The 13096-nt window shown below is 37.2% G+C and overlaps 2 protein-coding genes across 10 annotated transcripts; one reads left to right on the forward strand and one right to left on the reverse strand.

The window, feature by feature from the left end:
- Window positions 1-1812, reverse strand: LOC103342663 (ARM repeat superfamily protein). Its single transcript, XM_008246297.3, has 6 exons — window positions 1595-1812; window positions 1467-1506; window positions 1074-1147; window positions 888-981; window positions 665-747; window positions 1-315 (listed from the first exon to the last, which is right to left on the reverse strand). Exons 1-6 carry the CDS (start codon window positions 1664-1666, stop codon window positions 139-141), a joined length of 540 nt encoding a protein of 179 aa, XP_008244519.2. The 5' UTR covers window positions 1667-1812; the 3' UTR covers window positions 1-138.
- A 29-nt stretch (window positions 1813-1841) lies between these two features.
- On the forward strand, window positions 1842-10186 carry LOC103342662 (Pentatricopeptide repeat (PPR) superfamily protein). 9 transcript variants are annotated; one of them, XM_089050946.1, is made up of 11 exons: window positions 1842-2000; window positions 3874-3992; window positions 4106-4151; window positions 4411-4488; window positions 4580-7205; window positions 7972-8070; window positions 8260-8526; window positions 8606-8669; window positions 8796-8992; window positions 9368-9589; window positions 9860-10186. In XM_089050946.1, exons 2-6 carry the CDS (start codon window positions 3934-3936, stop codon window positions 8007-8009), a joined length of 2847 nt encoding a protein of 948 aa, XP_088907072.1. In that variant the 5' UTR covers window positions 1842-2000; window positions 3874-3933; the 3' UTR covers window positions 8010-8070; window positions 8260-8526; window positions 8606-8669; window positions 8796-8992; window positions 9368-9589; window positions 9860-10186. The 9 variants fall into 9 exon arrangements, with proteins under 9 accessions (XP_088907072.1, XP_088907070.1, XP_088907071.1 ...); XM_089050944.1 differs by having other exon boundaries at window positions 8260-8669; window positions 9291-9589; XM_089050945.1 differs by having other exon boundaries at window positions 8260-8669; window positions 9368-9605.
- The last annotated feature ends 2910 nt before the right edge of the window (window positions 10187-13096 follow it).

Consider the following 13096-nt stretch of genomic DNA (forward strand, 5'->3'; position numbering starts at 1 on the left):
TAGCAGAATTTTTGGTATAAAGGTGTTGGCAAAACAACCATGCGGAACCATATGTTGAACAAAATTTTCTGGAGGAAACAGAAATGCTTACAAAGACCAAAAATCCGGATGCATCATAAAACAAGAGCTACTTTCTCTCTAAGCAGTTTCAGAAACATGTTTGTCCAAAAATGCCTTGGCTAGATTACTGAAACTGACACTCACTTCTTCAGCTGCAGCATATCTCTTCATGACATCAACCACCTCTGGCTTCATAATCTCCCCCTTGTTAGATGCGTTGCATAGATAATAAAGTGATCCAATTGCATAATTCACCTAACAATCAATTAATTTGTCAAATATTCTATATCGTCGTTAAAACATAAATCGGTTTTCATTACAAAGCATCAAGAATCATGTTGATCAATCAAAATGTTTGTGGTGTATAAATAGTTTCAAATGCACACATTATTTTAAACTAGGTATATCGGCTCAGTTCAGAGAGCCTCCTCTTTTATAAGAGTTGATCAGGTCCAACTTTTGAATCCCATCCCCAGGAAACAATTAGAAAAACCAATGAGAATTATGAGGCTATAAAACACACATGAACTACTCCTGCAACCAAAAAAGAAACAGAACAAGCACGGCATGTGCACACCGACACAAAGTACAAGTTCCTACTTACAGTGTTTCTAACTGGGCTTGATAAACATTGAATAACAAGAGGGATCCCACCACACTGAGTGATAACTACGGCATTTGCCGGATCTGCAACTTAAAACATTAACGTTAAAACTTAAAATAAATACACAACTCACATACTAATGCTAGCTACTTACTAGCGGTAATGGTGTCTTAAGAAACTAGGAGTCTCAGAGTCAGTATAAGGATTAAATAGGTAAACTTACCGGCGCAGCAATTGCAGATTCCTCCTAAACCAAATTCCACCAGCTTCTCATTCGGTTCTGTTATGCAGTCCACAAAAAGTTCCAACACGTTGAGCTGTTTGTAATCTTAAAATGCTTATCAGGCTAAAGTGGTCATGGAACTTTTATACCAAAATAGAAAACTGAATATCAAAATACGTTTTATACCTGCCGCAAGAAGGCATAGTTGTAAGGATCATAAGCAAAGTTGGCCAAATTAGCAACAATTTTCTCTTTTGTCTCTGTACAGAAAGAAAGGAACAAATAACTAATCAAATGACCTTGAAATGAATCAGTTGTCATCGACTCATCAGAAGAATTCTAACACCAGATACCCTGTCTCCTGCCTGAGATCACAAAATTATTGACACTCGGTGGAAATGAAGATCAAAATCACAACAAATTTTTCATTGCCAAGGTTGAAACTAGTGCTGCAAGTGCTAGGGTATCACTTGTAATCATGAAAATGCACAAATATAAGAAAGGGTCTAGGCACCAACATAAGCAAGTGATAAAATGCAAGGAACAAGGTTGAAAGTATAGGCAAGGGCAAGGCGATACCTTCATCATCTGTTGTATTCTGAAATTGAGAAACCAATTCCTGGAACAAAAAAGGAAGACCTAAGCTGGATAATAATAAAATTTTCAATTAACAAGAAGACAGATTTTTACAGTGTTGGGCCAGTTACCTGAAGGTATTGCAGCCTTGGAGTTCCAGATCTTCCAGTTCGCTCTTCTTGCCTCCGTTCATTCGTAAACATTATATGCCTCCGAGCGCGAAGAAGAAGAAGAAGAAGAAGAAGAAGAGAGGACGCCGGTTTTTCTCTCTTTTTCCTTAGGTTACTAAAAGAAGATAAGAAAAACGTTAAACAAATACGACGTCGTTTTGGCTAGGTCGGTGTCAAAACAAATTAAAGACGCGCGCTGCCTTTGCTGCGTTTCAGTGAGGAATTTTATCGAGCGGGTGGTACCACTCTTGCCTCCTATGGTGTTTTCCGGCCTTCCGGGGGTCAATTGACCACCCTTCCCCCAACGCGCCTGCTCCAGCGGTTCCTTCCACTCGCACGGCGTCGTATTGAGACCGCTCAAGCTCAGGTCTGCAATTTTTTACTATTTGGTTGTATTTGGATTTTCAGCTCTCTGTCTGTTTATCTATGTAGCTCTACCTCTAGCTTTTCAGCTCACTTCATCTAATAGTTCCATTGTTTCGAGCATGCCTTATTATAGTTCTTAGTTGGCTCTCAAGGAACTTGGTAGAGATACTTAGATGGTCATTGATTCTTTGTAATCTTTGTATGACCGCAGCAAGGCATGATTTGCAAACATTAGTAGACTTTGGATAATTCATTGCCATTTGGGATTAATTCTTTCGGAAGTTATGATGCTGATTCTGCTGAAGCAGTAAAATAAAAGGATTAAATATAGTCCACAAGGACCACAACCTTGCAAAGCCCCGACAGCCAGCACTGGCATGGCTTCATGGGTTGGGAAATTGAGAAGAAATAACAAAGAATGATAATTAACTTGTTAGGCTACTGCATAAGAAAATTATTTCAACCATTTCAACTACTTCATCATGCTTTACTTTTAATTTGCACCACCTCTATTATTGTAGTACGACACGTAGTGAATTGAGATGATATACAAATGACAGTACTCTTATTCATGTGGTGCATGCTTGTTTAGTCAATTGCGTTAATCATTCTCTTGAAGGTTAAGCTTACACCAATAATTACAGCATTAGCCATAGATTTCACATAATCCCCACTGCTAATCATATATTCCCTTTCTCTAACTTGATTGTATTCTGAAGTTCCAACTAAAGTCAATATTTTATGTAAAAGTTAAGAAAGAAAAAAAAAGATTGATAATGAACCCATTGGAATAGAGAAGAATCTTGTATATAGAACTGCAAAGCAAAACAATAATTGAACCCATTAGACCCTCATAAACTTCTGACTCCAACACACATCATTACAAGCAGAATTATACATACCCTTGATCAGAAACAACATCTCTGCCTTTTCATCTATACTCAATCCTGAACTTGAAGTCCCAAATACGGTATAGATGCTGTCTCTACCAATCCTGTCATAACAAAACTGCCTGGGAAAAAAATTAATCTTATTATTCTGAAATGTGAAATATCATCCAGTATTAAACATAATTATACGAGCATTGGCAGACTAAGTACTAAGAACCCACCTCAGTCCACAAGCAAGTGATGTTAAGGACACTGTTTGCCATTCCCAGGGCACCTCTCATCACTTCAAAATCTACCAGTCCACTCCAGTTTCCTGCTAATTTCACCCAAAAAGTGTTTGATTTTAACCTTTGTTATCAGAGTCGTTCTGTTTGAGTCAACTGAAAGCTAGTTGGAGCTGAAAAGTGATAACATCTTCTTGTTAATTGCCTTTGGGCTTTCCTCCGCCATTGAAAAAGAAAATTTAAGGCGACATTCTGACACTTTTGAGCCTTGAAAGCTGGGTTGATTGGCATGGAGAAAACATGGCGTTAAAGCTTCTGTGGGCATTGAGAAAAAGGGCATGGCTTTAGTTTTTGGAGGAACTTAGCTTGGGTGAGTCTAAGAAACTTCAAAAGGAAGATTGAACTAGAGATGTGAATAGCGCATAAACCATTTCTGGTTTTAGTAATGTATTTGAATTTGATTTTTGAAACTTGGGTGCTTAATGCTTAATGAATTATCCAAATTCTTTGTAATAACCATAATGAAAAAGTTAGAAATAGTTACAAGTGGTCATCCTAGACTTGTAATTCCTTTTGAGCTCCTCTTATTTGTGTAGAACTGGTACCAACATTGTCATTTGTTACTGTGCATTGTCTATATCTTTCACCCAATGAGTCAGTGCCTTTTGCCATTGAGTGAATGTTTGTATGGCTATGGTTGGTTTGGCATTAATCTAACATGTGATGTTTTTCTTCATTTTGTTATGTGGGAAACTTGCAGGATGGGCAATATCCCCAACCTTCTGACCCTGCTTATGAGCAAGTACTGGATTCCTTAGCTATGGTAGCTCGACATAAACACATAACTCTTTTAGAAGCCCTTCTAAGATGGAGAGAAAGGTGGGTTTCTCCCTTTTCCAAAGATATGCGGAGGCATTGTTGTTGATCTGAGTTATTCATTGTTTTCGGTCTAACCATATCATTTTGTAACTGGGAAAATATTTTTCTTGCAGTGAATCCCCAAAAGGTGAAAATGAGGCATCTACATTCCAAAGAAAGGTTTGTATGGGGACTAGTTTGTCAAAAGCTTGTTTCTTTGACCAGATGCGTTTGTACTTTATTGTATATGGTGGAGGTCAAGAAAGTTCAGCCTCTAACATCAATGCAGTTCATAGCTCTTTATTGCATAAAATAGCATCTAAAAATATCAGAGTTTATGAGTTATTTTCATTATTTTCAATATATGTCAATATATATGTATTTGTTATTGGGGGAGTCTGCTTCATTAGTTATAACTTTCATACTATGTTTACTGGAGCCCAGCATGTGGTGGAGTGCATTTTTTGTTCAGCATGTATTCCCTTTTTCGAGTGCTGTCCACAAGAAGGACTTACAGGTTAGTTCATTGCATTGCTATTTTATTTTACCTTGAGGCTTGTGAAGTTGTGCTATTCAGTGAAATAAAACAAGCTTTGTTCTTACTGCAGAGAAACTTTGGTTGGGGCTTGAAATCTCTTTACCAACAAACACAACAACCCAATTACTCATTCTCTACTCTAGCACAGAACCAAACAACACCCACCAAGAATTTCAAAACATTCTCCCATATCTTCCAGCAATGCTCCCATGGCAGAGCTCTGAATCCGGGAAAACAAGCCCATGCTCGCATGATAGTTTCTGGGTTTGAGCCCACTGTCTTTGTTACAAATTGTTTGATCCAAATGTATGTAAAGTGTGGCGTTTTGGAATATGCAAGTAAGGTGTTTGACGGAATGCCACAGCGGGACACGGTCTCGTGGAACACCATGATTTTTGGGTACGCTGAGAGTGGAAAGATGGGGTTTGCGCAGTCTTGTTTTGATGTTATGCCTGAGAGAGATGTAGTCTCTTGGAATTCTTTGATTTCAGGGTACTTGCAGAGTGGTGACTATCATAAGTCTATTGAAGTTTATGTGAATATGGGGAATGCGGGTGTGGAATTCGACTGTACTACGACTGCTATGGTTCTGAAAGCATGTTCTGTTATGGAAGATATTGGTTTGGGGATTCAAATTCATTGTGTTTCAGTCAAGATGGGTTTTGATATTGATGTGGTCACGGGAAGTGCTTTAGTAGATATGTATGGGAAGTGTAAGGAACTGGATTGTTCACTTCAGGTTTTCCGTGAATTGCCTGAAAAGAATTGGGTTTGTTGGAGCGCTGTGATTGCAGGTTCTGTTCAGAATGACCAGTTTGTCAAGGGTATAGATCTGTTTAAGGAGATGCAGAAAGCAGGAGTCGGGGTAAGCCAGTCAATCTATGCTAGTGTATTCAGGTCCTGTGCAGGATTATCTGCATATAGGTTAGGCACTCAGTTTCATGTACATGCTATAAAGACAGACTTACTATATGATGTGATAGTTGGAACTGCCACATTGGACATGTATGCAAAATGTGGCAGTATGTCTGATGCTAGAAAGATATTCAACTTGATGCCAAATCATAGTTTGCAGTCATATAATGCAACTATTGTTGGCTATGCTCGAAACGAGCAAGGTTTTGAAGCTCTTGAGTTATTTCTGCTTTTGCTGAAGTCTGGTCTTGGTTTTGATGAGATAACATTATCTGGTGCACTCAGTGCTTGTTCAGTGATCAAGGGGCACTTGGAGGGGCTTCAACTGCAAGTATTAGTGGTTAAGAGTAGCTTGAGATCAAATATATGTGTAGCAAATGCCATTTTGGACATGTATGGTAAATGTGGAGATCTGTTTGGGGCCTCTCGCGTGTTTGATGAGATGGTAAGTAGAGATGCTGTGTCTTGGAATGCAATTATTACAGCTCATGGACAGAATGAAAATGAAAAGGAGACACTTTCATTCTTCGTTTCCATGCTCCGCTCAAGGATGGAGCCGGATGAGTTCACCTTTGGCAGTGTTCTAAAAGTGTGTGCAGCTCAACATTCTTTAAATTATGGGATGGAAATCCATAGCAGAATTATTAAATCTGGAATGGGCATGAACTTTTTCATTGGAGGTGCCCTTGTCGATATGTACTGCAAGTGCGGAATGATGGAAGAGGCAGAAAAGATACATGACAGAACAGAAGAACAAACCATGGTTTCATGGAATGCAATCATATCTGGTTTCTCACTACATAAGCAAAATGAGGATGCACAGAGATATTTCTCTCAGATGTTGGAAATGGGTGCAGAACCTGATAACTTCACATACGCAACGGTTCTTGATACCTGTGCTAATTTGGCTACTGTTGGACTTGGGAGGCAGATCCATGCTCAGATTATCAAGCATGAATTGCAATTAGATGTATACATAACCAGCACTCTTGTCGATATGTACTCAAAGTGTGGCAACATGCAAGATTCTTATCTAATGTTCAAAAAGGCACCTAAGCGAGATGCTGTTACATGGAATGCCATGATTTCTGGGTATGCAAACTTCGGCCTTGGAGAAGATGCCCTTAGAATTTTTGAGAACATGCAGCTTGAGAATGTTAAGCCAAACCACTCCACTTTTGTTTCAGTACTCCGAGCCTGTGGACATATAGGACAAGTTGAAAAGGGGTTACATTATTTCCGCACAATGCGTAATGACTATGGTTTACACCCTCAGTTGGAGCATTACTCGTGTATGGTGGATATCATAGGGAGGTCAGGTCAAGTTCATGAGGCTCTGAGGCTTATTCAAGATATGCCTTTTGAAGCTGACGACATTATATGGAGGACGCTGCTTAGCATTTGCAAGCTCCATGGAAATGTAGAAGTGGCTGAAAAAGCAGCCAGCTCTATTTTGCAACTGGATCCTCAAGATTCTTCTACCTATGTTCTACTATCAAATATATATGCTGAAGCTGGAATGTGGGGTGAGGTCTCGAAGATGAGGAAAACAATGAAGCATAACAAATTGAAGAAAGAGCCTGGTTGCAGCTGGATTGAGGTGAAAGATGAGTTACATGCATTCCTGGTTGGGGACAAGGCTCATCCAAGATGTAACGAGGTGTATGAGAAGCTCAATTTGCTAGTTGCTGAGATGATGAGAGTTGGATATAGGCCGGAAATTGATGTCCTGCTTGATGAGGAGATGGAAGAACAGGAGCTTGAAGATAAGCTCAAAATTAGTATGCATAATGAGTAGTTTAAAATTCATTTTTCTTGTTAGAATTCAGAATACGGAATGAGCTGGGAAATGAATATGAATGAGTTGGAAAACAAGTCAAACAACATGTTTACAAGAATGACCAATTTTTGCAAGTCCAATCCGCAAAACAGTTCTTAATTTAGCCTCCTTCATATGAGCACAGTTACCTTATCTCGCATCAGGTGACTGAATATCAAGTTATCATATTTGGAATTGATGGAATTTGCTATCATTATCCTCCACTCCTAATAATTTGATACCTTTTGCAGCGATAAATAGTTTTTTTACCTGTACAAATCATCATGGTGGTCCTGGAATTGTCTTGTTTATTTTGTGAATATTCTCATTTTCAAATCTCTTGTACTTGCCACTAATGGGGCCGTTGGTGCATGATAAATTCATGTGCCACAGTTACAGAGGCATCTTTTGGTATTTGGATTTTCACTCTGATTATATGCTAGAATTACAGGTTTTTCTCCCAAAAGGGTTCTTCTCATATTCTGTGGTTGTAATGTTTCCCTTGAAGTTGGCTTTTAAATGTTTTCTTTGGGATGGTATGGTTGGTGTTTGGTGTTTTATTTCCTTTTACATTGTCAGGTCAACTGTTTTTTTCCTCCCCTTTGTAATTATTGTTAAATATGATTTTTCTATAAAGCTAGTGCTGTTTATATTTTTCATTTAATTGCATCCTCCCCTAGCATGTTTATATTTTTCATTTAATTTTATGCATACATTTTTTGTGTCAGGTTGGTTACCCTTTGGTAACTCTTCTATGTCTTGGTGATGGTGCAATTTTCATCAACAACTTAAGCTCTCACTTGGATCAACTCTACAAGTTTCTTAGAGTGAGTCCAAGAACAAATTTGCATAGAGGACAATAAAGCATGCATTTGTTTAATTGGTTGTTGTGTCCCTGGTCCAATCATTTTGTCTTATCATGTTAATTTGTTGTGGGGTTAGGAGCCTATCCTTATGGTCTTTCATTCAGGTGTAAGTTGTATGACATTATGACATTATGTGGTTTGTTCATTTAGGACAAGACCCATTGTTTAATGGCCTTGGACTGTCTTCCCTGAGTTTTGAGCTTTTACTTGAGACTCCACACAGAGGATCAGCCACCTAATTGTACATGAGACTACTTAGACAGTGTAACCTCACAACACTTGACAGTTCTGAAGAAAGGAATGCTTACTCAGGACATCCAACATGATAAACTTGTGGAGTTCTGTGTGACCTTGATTTTGCCATGAACCATATGATAACTCAAATTGCTGAAGCAAGATAGTACTAGTGAAGCAAAGGTTATTGGTCTCTGTTCTTTGCTTGCCATTGTCATGTCAACTTCAAGTAGCTGAAGTTTTCAACTGATCTTCATTTCAGTCTTCATTTGCCAAAAATATGAACCTGAACCAATATTATAATCGATGTCTTGAAAGAGCATAAGGTGTGTTATCTTCCTATCTTTAACCATTCTCTATTCATTCCCCTGTCCTGCTTTTCATTTGAGTTGCAATGTTGCAAATATGTATCTTATTGTGTTTCATTCATGGATCTTTTTCTAATGTTTCAGGGATGACATCATGCAGAGCTGCTATTGGGATTTTGGCATCCATTTGATTTTGGACGAGAATCTGATGCAACCCCTCCTGACATGACACTTCAATCTGTAATATTTGAGAGCCTTGATAAGAACAGGTGGGCTTGTTGTCTTAGTGAGCTTGTCAAATACGCAGCTGAACTTTGCCCAAGATCTGGCCATGAGGCAAAGTAAGTATATTGTTGTTTACTTATAGTTATTTTAACACATGTTTATTTTAATTTCAAAAAAAGATGTATGTTCCTTTCCAGTATTGGCGTGCTCTTCTGAGTTTGAACTTATTGTATTTAAGAGTGGCTCAACTAAAGAAGGGATTACTAATTTGTAGAGTTTGCGAAGAAAAAAAAAATCTTGGGTTGAACATACACGTTAAATGTTTTTGTTAGACACGATTTCAGTGCATTTGTGCTGGGAGCATGATTTTGCTTGTATGGCTATATTGCTCTTATCTTTTACATGCTTTATTAGGATCAGTATTTCCAGGTCAACCCAAATTTCAAGACTGAAATTCCACTATCTTATCGCAACACAATCTTTATTTTTAGGGCAGAGGTTATGCAACGTCTGGCTCATATCACATCTGTTGAGTTGGGTGGGAAGGCTAATCAGTCACAAGATGCAGACAACAAATTGGATCAGTGGCTTATGTGTGCGGTGTTTGTATGTTCGTCCACCAAATAATAGAGAAGCTGGTAGTATAGTTGCAACCCAAGATCTTTACCACCTAATTTTGTCCGTCTCTAAAATCTTGATCTGAGGCACATATAGTAAGTACTGTGAGAGGTTTGTTTAATTTCAATAAAACCTTTCTCTATTCTCTTTTTCTTGTTTCTGTGAGTACAATAAATTTGTCGTGGGGTGTCAGAATCTGGGGTCAGTTCTAAATCCATACTGTAGGATGCTATTATGTTACTACTAGTTTGAGGTCTGTAAGGGTTTGCTCTAATTAGAGAACTTATAATCTTTTTCTTTGATAACTATTCCATGCTTCTTGATTCTTTTCAACTGGTTAGACTAAATTTCGTCTCTAAATTTAGCATGCAGCCGCAATGACTCTTGGCCGCTCGCATCTGGAAAGCTTGTGAAATCATGTTTACTGAGCTTGCTGCATCTTTCATTGATGAGGTTTCTTCTTCGGAGACAGGGAAAACCAAAGTGGAAGGTGCTGTATGGTTGAACTCCTCAAATTTCTTTTATTTGATGCTTTGACATTTGAAGAAGACACTGAGCATTATGGCATTATCTATGTTCTGAATATATACTATCGAGTGCGTCGATTTGCAGTACTTTATAGTTCTGTTACTTGATATTGAACTCTAGAGGTTACAAACTTATGGTATACTTATGATATTTAATAGTATAAATACTTCTAGAATTTTTTTATTTATCATGTTATTACAATTTACATATCATAACTAAATGGGTGAATTTCGTATCTAATATAACAACTTTCATAATAAGCACGGCAACCTCTCATTCCATGACTTTGATTTAGAAATTCACTTATAGCGACATCAAGGCAATCATTGCAATGCAAGTCATAAAGGTCCCAAGTGAATTGAGCTGCACCATAAACTAAATCCGTGCTCGATACCCCAAACATGAGGTTCCCATAAGCATACAACAATCGACTAACGTAAGCTTGAAAACATAATTTGTATAACAACTCATGACCTGTTTTTATCAAACAAGGGAGCATCAATGATTTTGTATTTGCTATAATAATTCCATTAGTTGTGTCAATTTCATGTAAGAAATAGGCATCTAAGTATTTTAAGAGACAATCCTTGTACCAAATTATACCTCCTTTCTTCGCGGAATCTCTTGACTTGCTATATTAGCACAACTGTTGCAAATCGAGGCGGATTTAAAATTCCAACATTGCCCATATACATTATAAGCAACATCAAATTCGATGTAGTTTAGATAAACGATCCAAGTTAGTGACTCAATTTCCATCTAGATTAATTGTTAAGAATAAACTAATATTTAGAAAAATCTTGAAAATAAAAGGGGATTTAGTGAGTGCCTTCTCATAAAAAATATTTCAAGTAACACAGAACTAGCCTCTCCTCTGCAAGTGCTTTCTGCGAAAGGTTTTTTAAAAAAAATTTAAAATTTATTTTAGAATTTAAAAAGGTAATGGATAGTTGTATTCCATAAAAATAGGATCTATTATCTGATTTTTCTTTTAATTTTAATTTTTTTTTAAATATGAAAAACTGTGAATTTATCATATTATCCTTATTTAATTAATAATTTCAATTCTAAATGTTTGTATTAACCAATGGTACTTTCTGATATTTCGAATGTTTTCAATTCTCTGCCTTTTGATTTATATATATTAGCTTCTCTGCACGCACCTCCGAGCCTGGGAGAAGCTCTTTTTTAGAAATTTTAAAATTTATTTCATAATTAAAAAAAGATAATGGGTAGTTGTGTTCCATAAAAATAGGATCCATTATCTAATTTTTCTTTTAATTTTAATTTTTTTAATATGAAAAAGTGTGAATTTACCATATTATCCTCATTTAATTAATAATTTCAATTCTTAATGTTTGAATTAACCAAGGACATTTTCTAGTATTTTGAATGTTTCACCATTCTTGACCTTTTGCTTTATATATATAGATAAATGAGAGAAATCGTCCATGATACTAGGATCGTGCCATTGGAGATTTATTGACCACTGAACCAGCAGTCGTCGGTGTTGCTTTTTCGAGTACCGACGTCGACCCGATGAGACAAGAGATCACCTACGGTCAGTTCGCCTAGAAATCGGTTCTGTTATGGCCATTTTTGGCAAGCACCGATGGCAGCAAATTGAGAGCGAGAGGCTACGAGATTTGGGTTCGACGACCACTTCATAGCTTGGACTATAGGTTGTAGACAACAACAAAGACTATGCAAGCAAAGGAAAAAAAAGAGGAGAATGAAAAGACAGAGAAGAAGAGGAAAAGGAGAGAGAAGCATAGAGAAAATTTTCAACAAAAAAAGCAAAGAGAAAAATGGATGGAAAAAGAGAGAGGATAAAATAAAATAAGATGAAGAGAGGTGGAGAAGAAGAAAAAAAGATAGAGAGAAACAGTTGGGAAGAAGAAAAGAGAGAGAGGTGTTAGGGTTACCCTAACATGCTTATAATATATATTTTTTAGTATAAGTGATAGTTTAAACTACAAAATAGATTTCTCAAACACACATACAACTATAATGTCGTGGGGTTCAAAATTGAAACCTCTGATCTGCAAGTCAAGGTCCTTTTTCAACTCGGCTAGACCCTGTTGGTGCTTATAATATTTTTTTTTTAAAATTCGAATGGAGAGTGAATAAATAATGCACTTATACATATATTACATAAGAAGACTAACTATTTTCGTGCTAGCTGTCATATCCCGGGATCGGTTCTGTTGTAACACGATATTGTCCGCTTTGGGCCCCCCTCTCTGCCCTCACGGTTTTGTTTTTAGGAACTCACGAGCAACTTTCCAATGGATCACCTATCTTGAGATTGCTCTAACCCCAACTTGCTTAACTTCGGAGTTCCCATGACTCTGAAGCTAGTGAACTCCCAAAATGCCTCGTGCTAGATGGAGGTAGGGATTGACATATAAGACATATCACCCCCTCTCTGTTAGTCGATGTGGGATGTTACACTAGCTGACCTTTGTAATCTTGAGGATTGGTGTTCAAGTTGCCCTTGGGCATGTTCGGTCTAAATCAGCGGTTTGTAATAGTGGAATCGTGAATTAGACTAGTTTGGTCCAACTTTTTTTTAAATTTTCAGAAGAAATGCCCAACCCTAGTTTTCTCTATGAAGCGATGTATATTTTGTTGGGCTTTCTTTGTAATTTAAGTTGGAAGCACGTTGTATAATTTGTTCAATTTTCTTCTCTAGGAATTAGAATACCACCCTCCACCTAAGAATATAATTCCTCCAAGATAAGAAACTCAATTCCTAATTTTGTGTGGACTCTACTTACTTTTTAATTTCTTATTATGAAATAACGCATGAATTCTCTATACGTGAAATTCAATTTCTAATGAGAATTCTAATTCTTTATTAGTAAACACACACATCTATGACACACAAACACCACGAGTATAGAAAGAGAAAAGTCAGCCAATCATGACTCAGTCTTCCTCCAAAGAACAACTAGAAAAAACAAGAACGAAGAAAATATTAAATAATAAAATGTTAAAACTGATGTACTGTCGCTCTACGTTAAACTGGTGAGAAAATTACGAATTCTTAATATCAAAATAATTGACCAAAA

This window comes from Prunus mume, linkage group LG4, assembly GCF_029339155.1.
Source record: "Prunus mume cultivar Tortuosa linkage group LG4, ASM2933915v1, whole genome shotgun sequence".
Lineage (NCBI taxonomy): Eukaryota > Viridiplantae > Streptophyta > Magnoliopsida > Rosales > Rosaceae > Prunus > Prunus mume.

Excerpts from the sequence above, each read along its gene's own strand:
- LOC103342663 (XM_008246297.3), bottom strand. The coding sequence starts at position 1,666 with ATGTTTACGAATGAACGGAGGCAAGAAGAGCGAACTGGAAGATCTGGA. Across the intron at positions 748-887 it reads AATCTGCAATTGCTGCGCCG|ATCCGGCAAATGCCGTAGTT; the intron begins GTAAGTTTACCT and ends TTTAAGTTGCAG. Across the intron at positions 316-664 it reads CAAGCCCAGTTAGAAACACT|GTGAATTATGCAATTGGATC; the intron begins GTAAGTAGGAAC and ends ATTGATTGTTAG.
- LOC103342662 (XM_089050944.1), top strand. The coding sequence starts at position 3,934 with ATGGTAGCTCGACATAAACACATAACTCTTTTAGAAGCCCTTCTAAGA. Across the intron at positions 4,489-4,579 it reads TCCACAAGAAGGACTTACAG|AGAAACTTTGGTTGGGGCTT; the intron begins GTTAGTTCATTG and ends TTCTTACTGCAG. Across the intron at positions 7,206-7,971 it reads TGAAGATAAGCTCAAAATTA|GTTGGTTACCCTTTGGTAAC; the intron begins GTATGCATAATG and ends TTTTTGTGTCAG.